At 37.2% G+C, this 16908-nt stretch overlaps 1 protein-coding gene across 1 annotated transcript in view; it reads right to left on the bottom strand.

The window, feature by feature from the left end:
* LOC149189565 (E3 UFM1-protein ligase-like protein) overlaps window positions 1-16908 on the bottom strand; it is a 331641-nt gene that overhangs the window by 108863 nt on the left and 205870 nt on the right. Inside the window, exons 15-16 of the mRNA XM_089411846.1 lie at window positions 7315-7361; window positions 7118-7181 (exon numbers count right to left, since the gene is read on the bottom strand). Of these exons, the coding sequence (XP_089267972.1) occupies window positions 7118-7181; window positions 7315-7361 (111 nt within the window). The remainder of the gene's footprint in view (window positions 1-7117; window positions 7182-7314; window positions 7362-16908) is intronic.

A 16908-nucleotide genomic window follows, 5' to 3' on the forward strand; every position in this document is an offset into this window, starting at 1 on the left:
CACCTTTTCACATCATCATGTCATGGATGAACTTCAACTTCTTCATCATCGAGCCATCTTCTTCATAACTTCTTCGTAGGGCTTCGGCCATCTTCTACATCACTTCCTTTCAACAAAACATAGTGTTGAATCTGTTAGCCCCTGAGGTGCAGCGCTACTATTTTCAGCAGAAATGTCCCCTGTTTCAGCTCTGAAGGCCACATCTCCTCTTGCTCCGCTTTGGCCATAAGCCAGACTTCCAAATATTACTCTCGCATCTCCAAATGGGTCCAAAAATGCTCTTTAAGTCCTCAAGGCCAGCAAAATCATGCCAAAGACCAAAGCCAGCACACTAGAAGAACCCTTGGAGTGGCGGAAAAGCACTATCGAGGGGCAAAAACCATAGAAAATCATAAAAGACCATGTATCGCAAACATAGACAGTGCAATGCACAGCAGCCGTTAGATCTGGCCGATCAACGGCCCAGATCTAAGCGGCGAATCGCAAATCAGCTAACACAGAGGACTTAAGTTGTAGCGGAAGACACCCCCGATCAACGATCTCCGATGATCGGATCAGCGGGTCGCAATCGGTGGGTCGCTATCGGAGGAGACAACCGGCGGGTATCGGAGCAGACAAAGTGGGACTGGCGATTGCGATTAGCAATGCAATGTAGACCGTCGATCAAGCGACACAGATCGACAGCCCACATCGCCTTGCAAGATCGCTATCAGGAAAAACAAAAAACGCTAACCATGATCCTAGGGCACGAGCGATATGCGATTGCGATCAGATCGCATCGCTGTATTGTAGTGGAGTAGCACCAAAGGGCGGGGCCTTCACATATATCTGTGTGCGACCCGATTAGCAGACCCGACGGCATTATAAGTATAATTTCATAATATTTGAGGTCCGCCAAAAAGCCATTTTCAATGCATTTTTCGTGTACTTCATTGTTTAACGAAATACAAAGGGAGCCTTGGGCAGCGCCGATGCGATAGGTCCCAGACCCGAAAGGGTGCGAGAATGAAATGTATAGAATTTCAGGTCCGCCAAAGCCGATTTTTCATAGTTTTCAATGTTTTTTACATAGTTTCAAAATACAAAGGGAACACAGGAACAGATCGTCTGCAACATGCGATAGTGACCCTAAGGGCGGACCCGATAGAGGAATAAGCCATGTTTAAGGACTTTTGAAGTCCGAAATAAAGAGATGGGTGGGATTTTTACAGTGTTGCAGCTTTTTCTGTATGAAACGGAAAACAATCATGTCTATCAGTTGAAACGATTTCAAAAGGCACATGGACCCATTCCATCACCTAACAGAAGGCCAGAAAGGGAAAGGCGACAGCGCAGCTCATCCAAAACAACAGAAACATCATGGATCATCAACAACGCAACATATCCAAGCAACAGAAGTGATTGTGGGGCATCTCTGGCACGAGAGAGCTCCCAGACAGCGCAGCGAACTACCCAAATGCAGTTACTCTTCTGTCAGAAGAAGAAACCTCCGAGCCACGCTTGCCTAGTCACGGCATCAAGCAGTTAAAGAGACGGAGGAATAGATAAAGACCTCTTGAGCCTAAGAAGGCTCGAGAGGAGCATTGTAAAAGGCCTATAAAAGGCTGAAAGCTAAATGTAACAGGGGTTCAACTCCTGGAGACTATTGATAATTTGCTACTGAAGCTTCTCCTCTTCAATCTAGCAATATAAGCTTCTTTTGCTATTACATGTTCAATTCCCATTTTCTCTGCTATTCTATGCTTGCACTTGAATAGGTTATTCATGTTTTCTGTTGTGTCTAATGCAAGATAACTATCATCTTATCTCTGCATTGATAAATTAGATTTGCAAGTTTCATTTATTTCCTGTAGCTGGCCATTCATATGTGTTTATGTATGCATCTGCTGGTATAGTTAGTATTCTCCATCTATCCATTGAATCTATAAACTATTGAGCATTAGTGGTCTAAAGCCTCATATTGTTGAGGGTGTTCATGCATGTATTGAGTGAGGATAGAGCTGAAATGGTTATCTGACTTGATCCAAACCATTATCCATTCCAATAGTTCAGAGAACAATATTGAAAATTATATGTTACCAGGCATCTCCAAGCTACAACCTAGGAGAGTTTCCTGGAGAGATAGCAAAATCAATAGTCATGTCATCCTTCTCTTCATTGGAAAGTGGCCTTTGTCATCATCGAGCTATCCTTCATACTGCTACCTCTTCCAAGTCATGTTCCTTCCAAAGATTTTCCATCCAAGTCTATGTGAACTAGTTCTAGTTGAATTTCTACAACCCTCTTTTGGTAGCTTTGTTCCAACCCAACCAACTATTTTCTTTCAAAAATCAAAAAATGAACATCAAATAAAGTTACCTCTTTATGATGGCCCTTCGTCATAATATCAGCTTCTGCAACATCAAATCCTACATGCTATTCAGACCCATCTCCAGGACATTTATTACCAAGGTTCTCCTTCTCCTTCACACTTATTAGGGTCTTCATAACTTCTTCATGGAGATGTCATAGCTAATCCTTATTGTTATCAAAGGTTGATTACTCATCTCATCTCAAGTGACTATAGGTACATATTTACAAACTCTTCTTCCAGCTTCATCACATACTACTTCCTCAGGATCTCAATACATAGTTCCTTCATCATAGGAACAAAAGTTTCCAACCAGCTCATATTCTTCATGAGGTCATGAAATGTTGATTTCATCATGTCATCATATAAAAGAGTTCAAGGCATATTGTATTTATGCCTTCATGTATCATGCATAAGGAAGAGTACCTTCTTCTTCAATCATGCTCCTTCTAACCATTCTATCTACAATTAAGCAATGACATGGCTTTATCCATCTGTCAAATTTAACAAATATATGCATACCTCTTCCTTCATGTGATCATCTGGGATTCCTTCAATAGCTTCACTTTCTTTTCTTGAAGATGAAAATGCTTCAACTAAATTGTCATGTTGCACTTCTTAGTCACCATACCTTCATCCATCTAAATTGTGGATTCCACACTAGGTGGAATGTGACACTTGCTTCTTCTAAGTGGAGGTGAATCTTTTAACAAAGATTCTGATGGAGGATCTCGATGATCCTTATTCTGCAAGTGTTTCTTCCTAATGATGATGAGGTGTGATGATAATCTTCTCTTTCTATCTTGCTAGATGACTTGCTTTAACCATTCGAACTGCTACTTCTGTTATCCTTTCATACTTCTAATATGATGTCATCTCAATACTATTATACTGCATCTTATTATGATTGTAAGGTTCCCTACCATGACTTGCTAACTTCTGTATTACCAATTTTGCACGACTCGTACTCATATAAGACTCGTCTGGCTATTGATTCAGTGACCCGCATAAGACTTGGGCACGACCCATATAAGACTCGGAAAAAATATTCCCTCCACAGAATCTCCAAATCAAAAACAAAAAATTAAATTTTGAGGATCTCCAAGGGTCTTATGCGGGTCGTATGCGGGCCATATGTGGTACTTCACGAGTTCAATGTAGGTAGCCAAGTTTTATGCGGGTTTTGGCGGGTACAAGTAGAAACCCCAGGTTCTATGCAAGTGACCTGTCTCGCTATAAAACCCGTCAAGACCCACAGGTACTCGCGAGTCTTATAAGAGTCGTGCTACACTGCTATATACTAAAAATAAACTAAATGTATGTGAGGGATCTTTTAATAGTAGAGTTCTTTTACTTCTTCCCTCTTTGACTTCTTGTCTTCCAGTTCTTCTACTTCTTCGGTCACATGGGCTTCTGTTAAAATTGGCAACTAGGGCCAAATTCTACCTTGGGACAACTCATTTGATAGAGATGATGATTGCATTAAATTCCTCTTTTCGAGATGACCAAAATTGATATAAATATCATCCAATTTGAACAAACAGAAGTGTGTTTTTGAATTTATTCCCACATATGTGCCAATTGTTCATGTCGGCCACATCATCATGTAGACTCATGAAGCCCAATGGACGTGACTCTTCACCCTCAACGACTTGTATAAATACAAGTGCCCTCTCACCTCATTTGGCATCATCATCACACACATTTCTTCTCTCTTTTCTCATTGGTTTGTACAACTATTGGGCAGATCTTCTTTCTCTCACACGTGTGGCAAAAGGACGAATTTTCTGGGCAAATCGCAGGGCAGAATTTCAGGACCGTTGCAAGAGTTTGACCAGCATTGACCGAGCACTTTGACTCATACTTTGACTGCAATTTTTGTGGGAAAATTCTGTTTTTTGCGGGCTGTACAGTTTGGCACAATAACCGGGAATTTTTCGGCACTTTGACTGCAGGGTTGACCATAGAATTGACCAAGTTTGACCACAGTTTTCAAGACTGTTTTGGGCTGACTTTGAACACCTTATCAGGCCAAGATTGGCTGGGTATGACCGAGCTCCAAAGAAGAAGATTTGTTGTTGCACTAACCATCTTTGACTTTTTGGTTAGGGCTGAATTTGACTGCAGTCGACTGCAGATTTGACAGGGCTGTTTTCACTTGGATTTGGCAAGTCAACTTTGACCTTTTGTACTCTATCTCTCTGCTTAACATTTTGATATAATAATAAGAATTGATTAGAGGGTTTTCCCCACATTAGGGTTTTTCCCTGGCATCCGCCAAATCTGGTGTCCTCTTATCTTGGCTTCTCTTCTGCATTTTATTTTATGTTCTATCTACAGTTATTGTCAATGTGATTTATGGTTAATGTGATTGCTATTGGAAAACTAAATTGAAATTGTCATTGGGCTGCTAAAGGAACATTGAAGTAATTGTGCTAAGCATAGAACATACCATTGTTAACTAAATTTAACAGCTTCACTTCTTCCTTTCCTTTTTTTGTTGCCCTTCTTGAGTTTAGGACAATTCCTTTTGAAGTGCCCATATTCATTACATTCATAACACTGAATTTTAGACATGTCAGTTTTCTTTTGAAATTTCTTTCGAGGTTCAAACTTTCCACACTTCCCTTTCTTCCTTGTCACAGCTGCATAAGCTGCATATGCTTGTGTTTGTTCATGTGATCCAACATCATTCTTTGTCTTTAATCTGGTTTCTTCAATCTTACATAATGACCACAGATCACTGAATGGAGTGGCTTCCTTTTTTTCATAGATGTTTGATACAAAGTTGCCCCATTCATTTGGTAATGCATTGAGTACAAGAGTGGTCATCTCTGGATCTAACATTGTTTCTCCTAGCTCTTGTAGTTAATCTCTTATTTGAGATACCTTCATGAGATATGAAGCTACCACTTCTTCCCTTGAAACTTTCATATTGAATAATTCAGTTCTTAGCAATATTATTTCTCCTGCTGTACTTACAAAGAACAATTCCACCAACTTGTCTAGGTCATCTAGTGAGGCCCTGCACTAGGTGCTATATTTTTCTGTAACACACCCATTGGATTAACTGTATCAATCAAAAAACAAAAATTAAAAGAACAATATTTTTACCAATTTTGCGTGTTTTACTTGCAGAACTTCTACTGTTTGCTGCATATCTCAAGTATATTATTGCAAATTTACTAACAGATAATGCTAATTTGACATCTAAACAAGTAAATCTCTGAAAACTATGAAAAAGATCAAGAGTGATGTGAGAAATTTTCAGTGATTGACGATGAAGATCAGGATTACCAGACAAATGAAGAATAGCCGAATTTAGAGCATGAGTTGTTGACCCTTCGCTATATGCTTTTCACATTTGAAGAGGAGATGCAACAAAGCAGCCATGGCTAATTGAATAGGCAAGAAGCACCATAAATTAGTGAGCTTAATAATATGAGAATTCCCTGAAAAATTATGGTACATCCTTCTGCAATCATTACTTGAAAATCTAGCGCCAGATATACAGAGCAATTGAGAAGCTTGGCTGATTTGTTGTTAATGAAGTCTGCCCTTTCCTGTTACGCTGTTAGTTCAAGAAGAACACAAAGCACTTCAAGAGGCTCTGGAAACCAATGATGGTATGCTTTCCATTCATTGTAGATCTGATGATGTGGATGACTCTGGTATGCAGAGTCTTCGGTTGTTAAATTTGAATCAACTGAAGATGCTCAGGAAGGAGTTCTTAAGGTTTAGAAAGTTAATGAAGACGTGACTATTTCAGTTGATAGTATATCTCATGAAGAGCAAAGTTTTCACCTTGAAATACAGACTTTTCCCAATAATTGTTTTGATTTTGAAGCTGAAATATCATTACAGCATGAAGGAGATCTCGCAACTGAAGAAGAGCATGATTTTTTCGGAAAAAGGAAGCTGATTTAGTGCAAAGATAGAGGCCATCAAGATTGATCCTGCCTTTCACCTTGATATTGAAAGTAGAAAAACTCTCTACTTTCTTTGAATTAACTTTCCCACTAATTCCTTGTAGCAAATAATATTTCAAAAAAAGAAAACTCCATCTATTTCATTGTAATAAACCAGAATAGATACATTCTAAACCCGGATCTTGTAGAATGTGGAACCAGAGTATGAACCACAGTGTCCATTGTTGCAGTCGACATTTTGAATCATAAACAAGATTCATCATCAGCACTAAGATCCATTCTAACCCCAGATCTGTTATGCACCAAAAGGGATGAAAAAGCAACTGGGACATAAAACTCTCAATGCTTAAAAAATCAGGGTTAAGATGAATATACGCTGGTTTATTATATTATTGGATTGCTTTTTTAATTATTATAGTTCAGTTTTTTTTTTCACTTTTATTTTACAGGCCTCAATTTTTCTTTTAATTTAGTTTAATAGAGTTACATTACATCACACATCTCATCCATACTAGCATGTATAGTGCACTTCACTTCAAAATGAAATGAATAGTTTTTCAATATTTCAATGTCACGCAATAATATATCAATTAAAAAAAAATAGAAATATGTATATCTTAAATATTCAATCTTGCCATCAACAAAAATAAATAAACTAAGATGAGAATTCAAGAAAGCACTATTTTTCAAGAGATTTCAATGCTGCTGTAATGATATTTACAACATATATAAGAATTTGTAATATATATGTTATGGATAAAACAAAGTGTGTTTGAGTTGAAGGGACAGAGGGAAGTGATAGAGAGACACAGAGAGAGTACATCAAAGAACTGCATACCTTGCGATAAGAATGAATAAGTGTTCTCTCAATTTTCTTGTCCAGCTTCTTTAGCCATAGTCCACTACAAGATAAACCCGAATAATAATAAATATATAAATGTGCCTCATCAAGGGTAAACTAAATGCATTGAAAGGGATAATAACTTTAGCAGCGTGCAATTAATAAGCTAACTCGCGTGCTTTAATGATCCTCACCTTTCTTCTGCTGTATCTTTTAGAGCAGTGTTGAATGATTCCACAACCTGAAACATGGAAAAACAGACTAAGAAACTACTATATATTTTCTAGTGAGAAACATTACTTATTAGCATGATATAGGATGAAAAAACCCTTAAATACAGACACACACACATATGTTGAGATGCACATGCAGAAGACTCAAGCAACTTTTTGTACATCCAAGATACATGAATAACATGAAAAACAACATTAGAATAATTCACAAGATTTTTGCATCAAGATGCTTGCCAAGGAGAAAACAAATTACAATTGGCAAGCTATCTTATTCAACTCCCAAGTTCCTTGACAAGCATCGACACTTTGCCATACATAAACAAAATTTACCTGTGCATAGAATTAAAACCTAAGAGATTTGACATCGACCTAATCTAGTCCAACATTCAAAGTTCCATTTCACCACATCTGTATTCAAGCAACATCTCAATAAAAGCCGCATCTACATTCTGACATGTGTCTAGACTCTACACTGTACAGTTCAGAGCAAGAGCCATCCCTACATGCCACTGGCATCACCACTACAAAGAAAAAATAAAGCACTTAGTTTTCATAGTGCAGAAGGGTGTGAATAACAAAAAATGAGATTATTAACTAGATGTCAAGTAGATTCCTTACCAATTTATAGTGTACAGATCAGACCATCGCCAAGGTCAAACCTTATGGTTGTAATCTTCTCATCCAACTGATATGTAGAATGATCTTACAACAAATTGAATTAGATAGAAAGATAGATATATTCTCGCCAGGTGAAAAAGAGTTTGCCAATCATCAAAACCGACCATCTCACCAACCAAAGCTGGTCAATGAAAACTTTCAAATCATCTTAGCAACTCTAGAAATAGGAATAACAATTTTTAGTATTTAAATATCCTAAAGCTACCCAAAAGTGCCCCGTTCTTAAAAACCCCATAGCCAAGAGAAGGAGACAAGCATCCATTCTTGTTAGGACTAGTCCCATGATTCAGAATTGTGAGGTAATGCCAAGTTGTGGTCAGCGACGGCGATGTAAGCGAGTAAGGTTTTTTTTTTTAAATAAAAAATTGAAATAGTGTGTGTTTCTATATATATATATATAATCTTATCATCGTAATGTATACTATATATTTATATAATTGTATTTTAGTATTGCCTTTTTATGAAGGACAATTTTAGAGTTTAAAATGGTGATGTAAGAGAGTTTGGTGTTTTTATTTTAAATTTAACAAATAAATAAAATAAAATAAGACATTACTTAGTAAAATTGAAAGTAAGATCTATTTCTAAAATATTACAAGACGGTGATTAATGAAGCAATGTATTACATTTTGTGTGGAAATTTGTTTACAAACTGATTACATTTTTATTGCAATTGACCCAAAAAAGAAAAAAAAATAGCTGCATCAATTTAGCAAATCAATGACAAATTCCAATGAAGAATATTAAATAAGTTTCATCATTGGAAAAAATACTTGTGAACTCAACAATTTGAAGTTATCAAATTACTCCTTGAAGCCTATATTTTACACCTAAGAAACCATATTTGTCCTAAACCCTATGTGTGTCCCAAATCAGTCGAATCGGACACAATTTGGTGGGACACAAATCCTCCAATCGTGTCTGTGTGAAAATTCCCACACTTGAAGGAACCCCCACTGCAGCAAATCTGAATCTACTTCCCCTACTTGATTTTTAACATACATTATCAAGTTATTCTTCTGAATACTGAAGCAAATTACTTCTGTAGACTACACTAACTAAATATTGATATCATGAAACAGAAAACAGAGCAAAGAAAAAGATACATAGGACACACTTATTTTTGGACACAATAGTCCTCGAAAAAACCCAATGCGGGAAAACCAGTGCAGCAGTTCTGAGGGTTTATTATTATGCAGGAGAAATATTTGAATACAAATCTAGGATGCTCATCTAGCAATCCTTTACAGAGAAAATACTGGCGGAAAATCTAAGTGAGTTTTACCTCACTTCACCCGGCAGAATTCTGACAAATCCGACACAAGACTAGTTGGCCCCAGCAATTTTTGCGTCAGCCTGGCATCACCTTCTTTGCCTTCTGTGTTAGCTCTCCCGGCTATTTTGGCAGTTCCGGCAGTTTCAATTGTTCTGACAGTTTTGGATTCTGTGTGACAAGCAGCTTTTCTATGTCAGCTCTCCTGACTACTGCTTTGCCTCTACATCAGCTCTCCCGATTGTTCTGGCAGTTCCCGGCAATTCCAGCAGTTTCGACTATTCCAGCAGTTCTGGATTCTGCGTGATAGACAGCTTTTCTGCGTCATCTCTCCCGGCTACTGCGTTACCTCTCTGCAACCTCTCTCTGCCTCTCTGTTTCGTATTTTCTAGAAAGGCCTTCTCCCGGATTCTCTCTACCCCTCAGTTGTAAGATCTCCCGAATCAACTTTCCTCCTAAGAACTTTGCACCTTAGAAAATCGATTTCCTCAATCTCTTTGTGTGTGTTTTCAAAGGAACCCCAAGCCTCCATTTTATACTTTTCTTGTTGAGTCTTCAACGACCGAGATTAAGTCTCTAATCAACGGCTAAGATTAAAACATGACTTGATCCACCTTCTAGATCATTCTCACCAATATTTTGATTAGTGTCCATTAATATTTTAATTTTCCTAAGTTTAGACTTAGGAACCCTATTAAAAATATTAATTATTTTAATAAAATACATCCAAGTGGAATTTCACCAAATGGTTTCTGAATTCTTTAGAACTCACGTGCCTTAGCCTCTCTACCAATTTTCAAGGCTAGAGCACAATCAATGCTACCTGTTGTCGCGCGGATTGACACGACAACGCTCAGACCGGGGGCTGTCACTCTGATCCCCGATCCCTCCGTTTAAGCCTGTCTCCCACGGCTAAGGGGGGTAGTCCCTGTGAAATGATGAGGCCAACTGTCGACCAGTTGGTTGGGAGACACGAGACACGATTAGGATAAGCACTAAAAAGATTTAATTAATTGAGCAGACCAGTGCCTTAAGAGATTGCGGATAAGACGATTACTTGTTAAATGATATAAAAAACATGGACCATGAACAGCAACCATCTATCATCAGCTAAATCACATGACCAAAACGATATCCAGCAATTGAAAACTTCGAAAAGATGAATGCTTAAAACCACCACGAGAATCGTAAATTATTAACCAGATATCATATTTCGCATCTCGGCTTGAAAACTTAGATCCCAGCATGAAAGATATACATGAAAACCACTGAGACTGGTAAAAATAAATTTCCACAAAAATTTTTATATTTTTTTAAATTTTTTTTTTTTTTTCGATATTATAAAAATGAAAATTAAAAAATCCAAAAATTTAAAACTTCAAATCTATTCTAAAACTAAATTATATTAAAACTAAACTATACAAAACAAACCCTAAATAAATCCTTTTTTTTTTTTTTTAAATCTAACCATAAAAAAGCTAAAATTTAAAATATGTACAAATCTAATTAAAACATTATAAATCTAAAATCTAACTATAAAATAAAACTAAAGCTAACACATTTAAAATTAAAACAAAATAAAATCTAACTAAAATAAAACCTGAACTAAACTATACAAAATGAAAATCCCCTAAAACAATTTTAATATATATCAAAAACCTTTACCATTAAATAACAAAAGCCCAAAAAAACAAATCAAACCTATTTAAAATACATTTAAGAAATGAAAAACGAAACTACAACTAAATCCTAGACTAAAACCACGCAAAACTCAAATATAACCACGCAAAGCTCAAATATGTGCAACGAAAATTCGATTTACCTGTTACGGAAAAGTTTGATTACCTGTTACCGCACGTAAATGAGACTTGACGCCGTGAGGATTATACATTGACGAATGCTGAAGCCACTGTTTGTCTGGAGCAAAATGTTTTACGCATGGGAGTTTGCAGTCGGTTCTCTTGCCTGGATAGCTTGCGTATGAAATGATAAACCTGAAGATGCCCTTTCGTATAAATCAAATTTCACCTGAGCTTGTGAACGATTCACGTCTATGATGAACGTATATTGCATTTCAACGATTGCGTAGGAAGAAATGACTGAATCAAAACTTTTAAAATCGAACAGCAGTATCGAAATGAGCCATTTGTGCGTAGGCCTGGGGTTTCAACGCTTTCTCTTTCTTATATGTGCGTGGACGGATTTGGCATTTTGTTCAGACCAGACAGCGACTGAATAAAGAAAGCGTGATCTTAGTAAGACCAACGTGGAGATCAGGACGGATTTTGACGCAGGGAGCTTGTCGGCGGCAGAAGAAACTAACAGCGTTGAGGACCACCGTGTGTACATACGCCCTGAGCAATGCGATCCAACAGCAATCGAAAACCACAATGCTACACACCACTGCTACGCATTGAGACAATTACACCAATCGGACAACTGAAAATCGTTTTTTATTGAGAGTTTCTGGCTGGAAACACGTCGATTGAAGCCGGGCCCTTTTTTTTTTGTTGGGAGCGCAAGATTTCACCGCAGGAACGCACAGCTGTTATCTCAAGGACCTGAAATTTTCGATGAAGCTCTTGACCGTGACTTAGTTCTAATCCAAATGAACTCGCGTGAATATCCTCGTATGAACCACTTGAAAGCAGGCAGAGGCTGGGAGGTGATCACAAAACTTTCTGCTCATAAACCCCTGAAAAGAGGCCCTGTACCTGCAATTTCAAGACAACAAAACCCTAATGAAAACTGTATAAAAAAAATTTGAAACCCTAGATCAGCTAATTTATGTACAGATTTAGCCCCTTTCACAGCCAGATTTAACAATAAGAACCAGAAAATTTTAAAGAAAAGAAATTTCAGATTGTCACTGTGAAAAAAACTTCAGAAATTCTCTCATGCAGATCAGAAAAATAAAACCGAATGATAGACCCAGGATCAAATCCACTGGGCTCAGCAGAAAATGCTTGTGGGAGTTGGCTGGTTCAGCCGAGAACTTCCCCTAAGGCCCACCAAATCTTCTTCAGCAAGGGTTTTTCTGCACAGCTCAGAAACAACCATCAGTAAAGAGGGCAAGAATGCTGCTAGATCTCAGGAAGTAATGGAGATACCTGCTATTACTTCAGAAACCCTAACAGCACCCAAACCCTAGCAAGTGAGCAAGATACCTGTACCCACAATACTCTACAAAAGCTATTATTAACAGCTGAAAATAACATATGCAGAAAATTAAAACAATCTCACAGCATTTCAAGAGAGTAACACCAGCAAGATATGGACCCCAAAGTCTTCTTTATTAACCAGAAACAAATTTACAAGAGAGCTTCTTCAGTCTTTGACTCACAGATCGAATGCCTTGAAATGACCCCCTAAGACCCTATATAAAGGAAATGATCCTAACGGCTAGTTCGAGTGATCCATGTAGAAATGATCTCGACCATTGATGAGGATCAAGACATCTCTTGATCTCATCCGTCGATTTATTAACTTAAAATATTATTATTTTATTAGTTAGGGTTTTTTGCTTCATTTTTTTAATTTTTTATTATTTTTTATTATTTTATTATTTTTATTCATTTTTTAATTTTTTAATTCATTTAACACGGATCACTGAACTAAGCTTTCGGAAACATCACCTAGGACCTAGGACTTAGGACTCATGAGGGGTTTTAAAACATTTCTCGACCCTCAGGACACATTACATCATGACTTTTACAATTTACATCTCAAGGGGACAAGCCCACTTAATACAGACCCTCATAAATCACCCAGCTCTGCGACACCACGATAATCTAGCAGATCAACACACTAGGATTCTCCTAAAGTTCTAATGACAAAATCAATCCCGGCTTTGGGGTCAGGTTTGAAGGAAAACTCTGCCGATCCGTGGATCGGTGAGACGAAAAACCTTCCGGGACGTAGATTATCATCAGAAAGTTAGGTCCACCTAGGCAAAATACATACATGACTCATGTCTGCTAAGATTATTTACAATTAATACATGCAGACTGGGTTTACAATCAAAAAGATCAAGCTGCTGATGATGGCAGGATGGCACGGACATGCTGATCAGGTGCTGCTTCTTTCTGTCAAGAAAAACAGGGTGCACTGCATGGGTAGTTGACCAGTAGAGGTCAACATCTGGCTCTACTTGGGGACACGTTGCTGCTTGCAGGAATGTGAGAATCCAGAAACTGCATCCATACAACGCAAAAAATAAGTAGCGTCCATCCAAAAATCAGCATATACGTTAAGCACAATAAAGATAAAAAGCTCTTCATTTATTAACTATCTAAAGCAGAAACGAAAATGCGAGAAAAACAAGGAGTAGAGTTAGAAATACGATACAAAGGATGCCCTACGGCATCAGATGTGTTCAATATAGTGCATACTGAGCATTTGCCTGCTTTCAGGCAAATCTGTGGGCTGCTTGTCGGATGTGCCATGTCCAATTTTGCATATGGTAGGAATTTTTCCTATCCGAAAATCAAGCTGCTCACGGCCGTCTGATGTATCAAATCTTCGTCTCATCTTCTTTCTCTTACGCTTTTTCTTTCTGGCAGGTTGAATTACTGATGATCTGGTACTTTCTGTTTCAAAACTATCAGATGAAGTGTGTAAGATATGCATGCTAAGTCTTTTTGTGTCTTGCATCTGATTTTTATCGTTTTTAAGCTTATCTGGATCACCTTCAATCAACCATCTTTCAATTGAACCAATGACCTCCTCATAATAAGATGGAGCTTGTTGCAACCCGTGAGAAGGCTCCTGATCTATTGATGTCACCTGGTTTCTCTCATTTTCCAATTGCTGAAACCTTTGAACTTGTATTTTATATGCATCTATCTGACTAGAGTGTTCAACCTTTATAGCACTAATCTGTCTGGCATGGTGTTCTTGCATATCTTTTATTACTTTAACATTTCCTTCCTTTATGTTCATCAAGCAATGCTGTATGGAATTTATTTCTTCTCTGTGATTCGCTTGCATGTCAGCCAACTGATTATTATGATTGAATGTCATGATAGTCATTTCCTCATCCATAGTGAATAACTTATTTTGCATAGAGTCAATTTCCCTATCATGATCAGTTTTCATGGTCACCATATTTTCCTCTAAGACTGACATCTTGCTTTGTATGCTTCTAATTTCTATTTCACATTTAGTTTTTATGGCCTCAATTTCCTTAGCATGCTGATTTTGCGTGACCTCAATCTCCCTATTACGTTTTTCCAGATGGGTGCATAAAGTTTTGACATCATTGACGTAATTAGTTTGATTGCTTTCCATATTTTTCACCAGCATCATTAAATCTTGTATTATTTGCTTTTGCTCCTCCTTTTCATTGTTATGAACTTGATCTGCAATATTTCCGGTGGATGACACATTCTGACATGAAGAGTCGTCTTGGGATCTTTCACCATCCATTGGACCTCTTATTAAACTATTTTTATTCTGTCGCACAATTTTAGAGGCAGAAGGCAAGCTGTTTGGATAACCATATCTATCTTCAAAAGCATTTACAATGTCATTTAAAGAAGTAAAAGAATCCTTAGGAAAATTGTTAAACCAATTCAAAGCATCATCTTTTAAAGAAAGGGCAAATAGACGGATTTTGATATCACCATGACTAAACTGAGGGGGTCTGCAATATATGATCATGATGCGAATAAACAAGTCTGTATGCCTTTTAGCAGCGATTGGATCACCATCTGAAAAAATAGGTAATTCAGGAATGGCCTCCTCCGGAAGATCATGGAGACGGTGAGTAAAACGACATGGTTTAAATGAATAATCCATGATGAACAATAAGGGATCAGATGGATGATAGAACTAGCTCTTTGCTCAAGAAAATCAAAGATGAAAGAAGTGGAGTCGCCACTTGAACAATAAAACTGATTCTAAGATCCAAGAAGTAATCAACGAACAGATCTGCGGGAGGCTTCTTGTCTGGAAATAAATAAGAAAATGGAGTCGCCACCCAAACAAGAATCACACCGAAGATATGCTGATGATATGGCGAAAAATAAGGCAATAAAAGATCCAAATGATAACCTTAAAGGTCGAATCTGCCAGCTCAAATGAGAGATGAGAAAGATGAGAAGATGAATGAAAAGTCGTTTGAAAACACCGAGAAAAAGTGTCCCCGGCAACGGCGCCAAAAAATGTTGTCGCGCGGATTGACACGACAACGCTCAGACCGGGGGCTGTCACTCTGATCCCCGATCCCTCCGTTTAAGCCTGTCTCCCACGGCTAAGGGGGGTAGTCCCTGTGAAATGATGAGGCCAACTGTCGACCAGTTGGTTGGGAGACACGAGACGCGATTAGGATAAGCACTAAAAAGATTTAATTAATTGAGCAGACCAGTGTCTTAAGAGATTGCGGATAAGACGATTACTTGTTAAATGATATAAAAAACATGGACCATGAACAGCAACCATCTATCATCAGCTAAATCACATGACCAAAACGATATCCAGCAATTGAAAACTTCGAAAAGAAGAATGCTTAAAACCACCACGAGAATCGTAAATTATTAACCAGATATCATATTTCGCATCTCGGTTTGAAAACTTAGATCCCAGCATGAAAGATATACATGAAAACCACTGAGACTGGTAAAAATAAATTTCCACAAAAATTTTTATATTTTTTTAAATTTTTTTTTTTTTCGATATTATAAAAATGAAAATTAAAAAATCCAAAAATTTAAAACTTCAAATCTATTCTAAAACTAAATTATATTAAAACTAAACTATAGAAAACAAACCCTAAATAAATCCTTTTTTTTTTTTTTTTTTTTTTAAATCTAACCATAAAAAAGCTAAAATTTAAAATATGTACAAATCTAATTAAAACATTACAAATCTAAAATCTAACTATAAAATAAAACTAAAGCTAACACATTTAAAATTAAAACAAAATAAAATCTAACTAAAATAAAACCTGAACTAAACTAAATAAAACGAAAATCCCCTAAAACAATTTTAATATATATCAAAAACCTTTACCATTAAATAACAAAAGCCCAAAAAAACAAATCAAACCTATTTAAAATACATTTAAGAAATGAAAAACGAAACTACAACTAAATCCTAGACTAAAACCACGCAAAACTCAAATATAACCACGCAAACTGTAACCACGCAAAGCTCAAATATGTGCAACGAAAATTCGATTTACCTGTTACGGAAAAGTTTGATTACCTGTTACCGCACGTAAATGAGACTTGACGCCGTGAGGATTATACATTGACGAATGTTGAAGCCACTGTTTGTCTGGAGCAAAATGTTTTACGCATGGGAGTTTGCAGTCGGTTCTCTTGCCTGGATAGCTTGCGTATGAAATGATAAACCTGAAGATGCCCTTTCGTATAAATCAAATTTCACCTGAGCTTGTGAACGATTCACGTCTATGATGAACGAATATTGCATTTCAACGATTGCATAGGAAGAAATGACTGAATCAAAACTTTTAAAATCGAATAGCAGTATCGAAATGAGCCATTTATGCATAGGCCTGGGGTTTCAACGCTTTCTCTTTCTTATATGTGCGTGGACGGATTTGGCATTTTGTTCAGACCAGACAGCGACTGAATAAAGAA

Source organism: Pinus tabuliformis, chromosome 3_1 (assembly GCF_031772625.1).
Source record: "Pinus tabuliformis cultivar Carrire ecotype Pingquan chromosome 3_1, CPIR1, whole genome shotgun sequence".
NCBI classification, from domain to species: Eukaryota; Viridiplantae; Streptophyta; class Pinopsida; order Pinales; family Pinaceae; genus Pinus; species Pinus tabuliformis.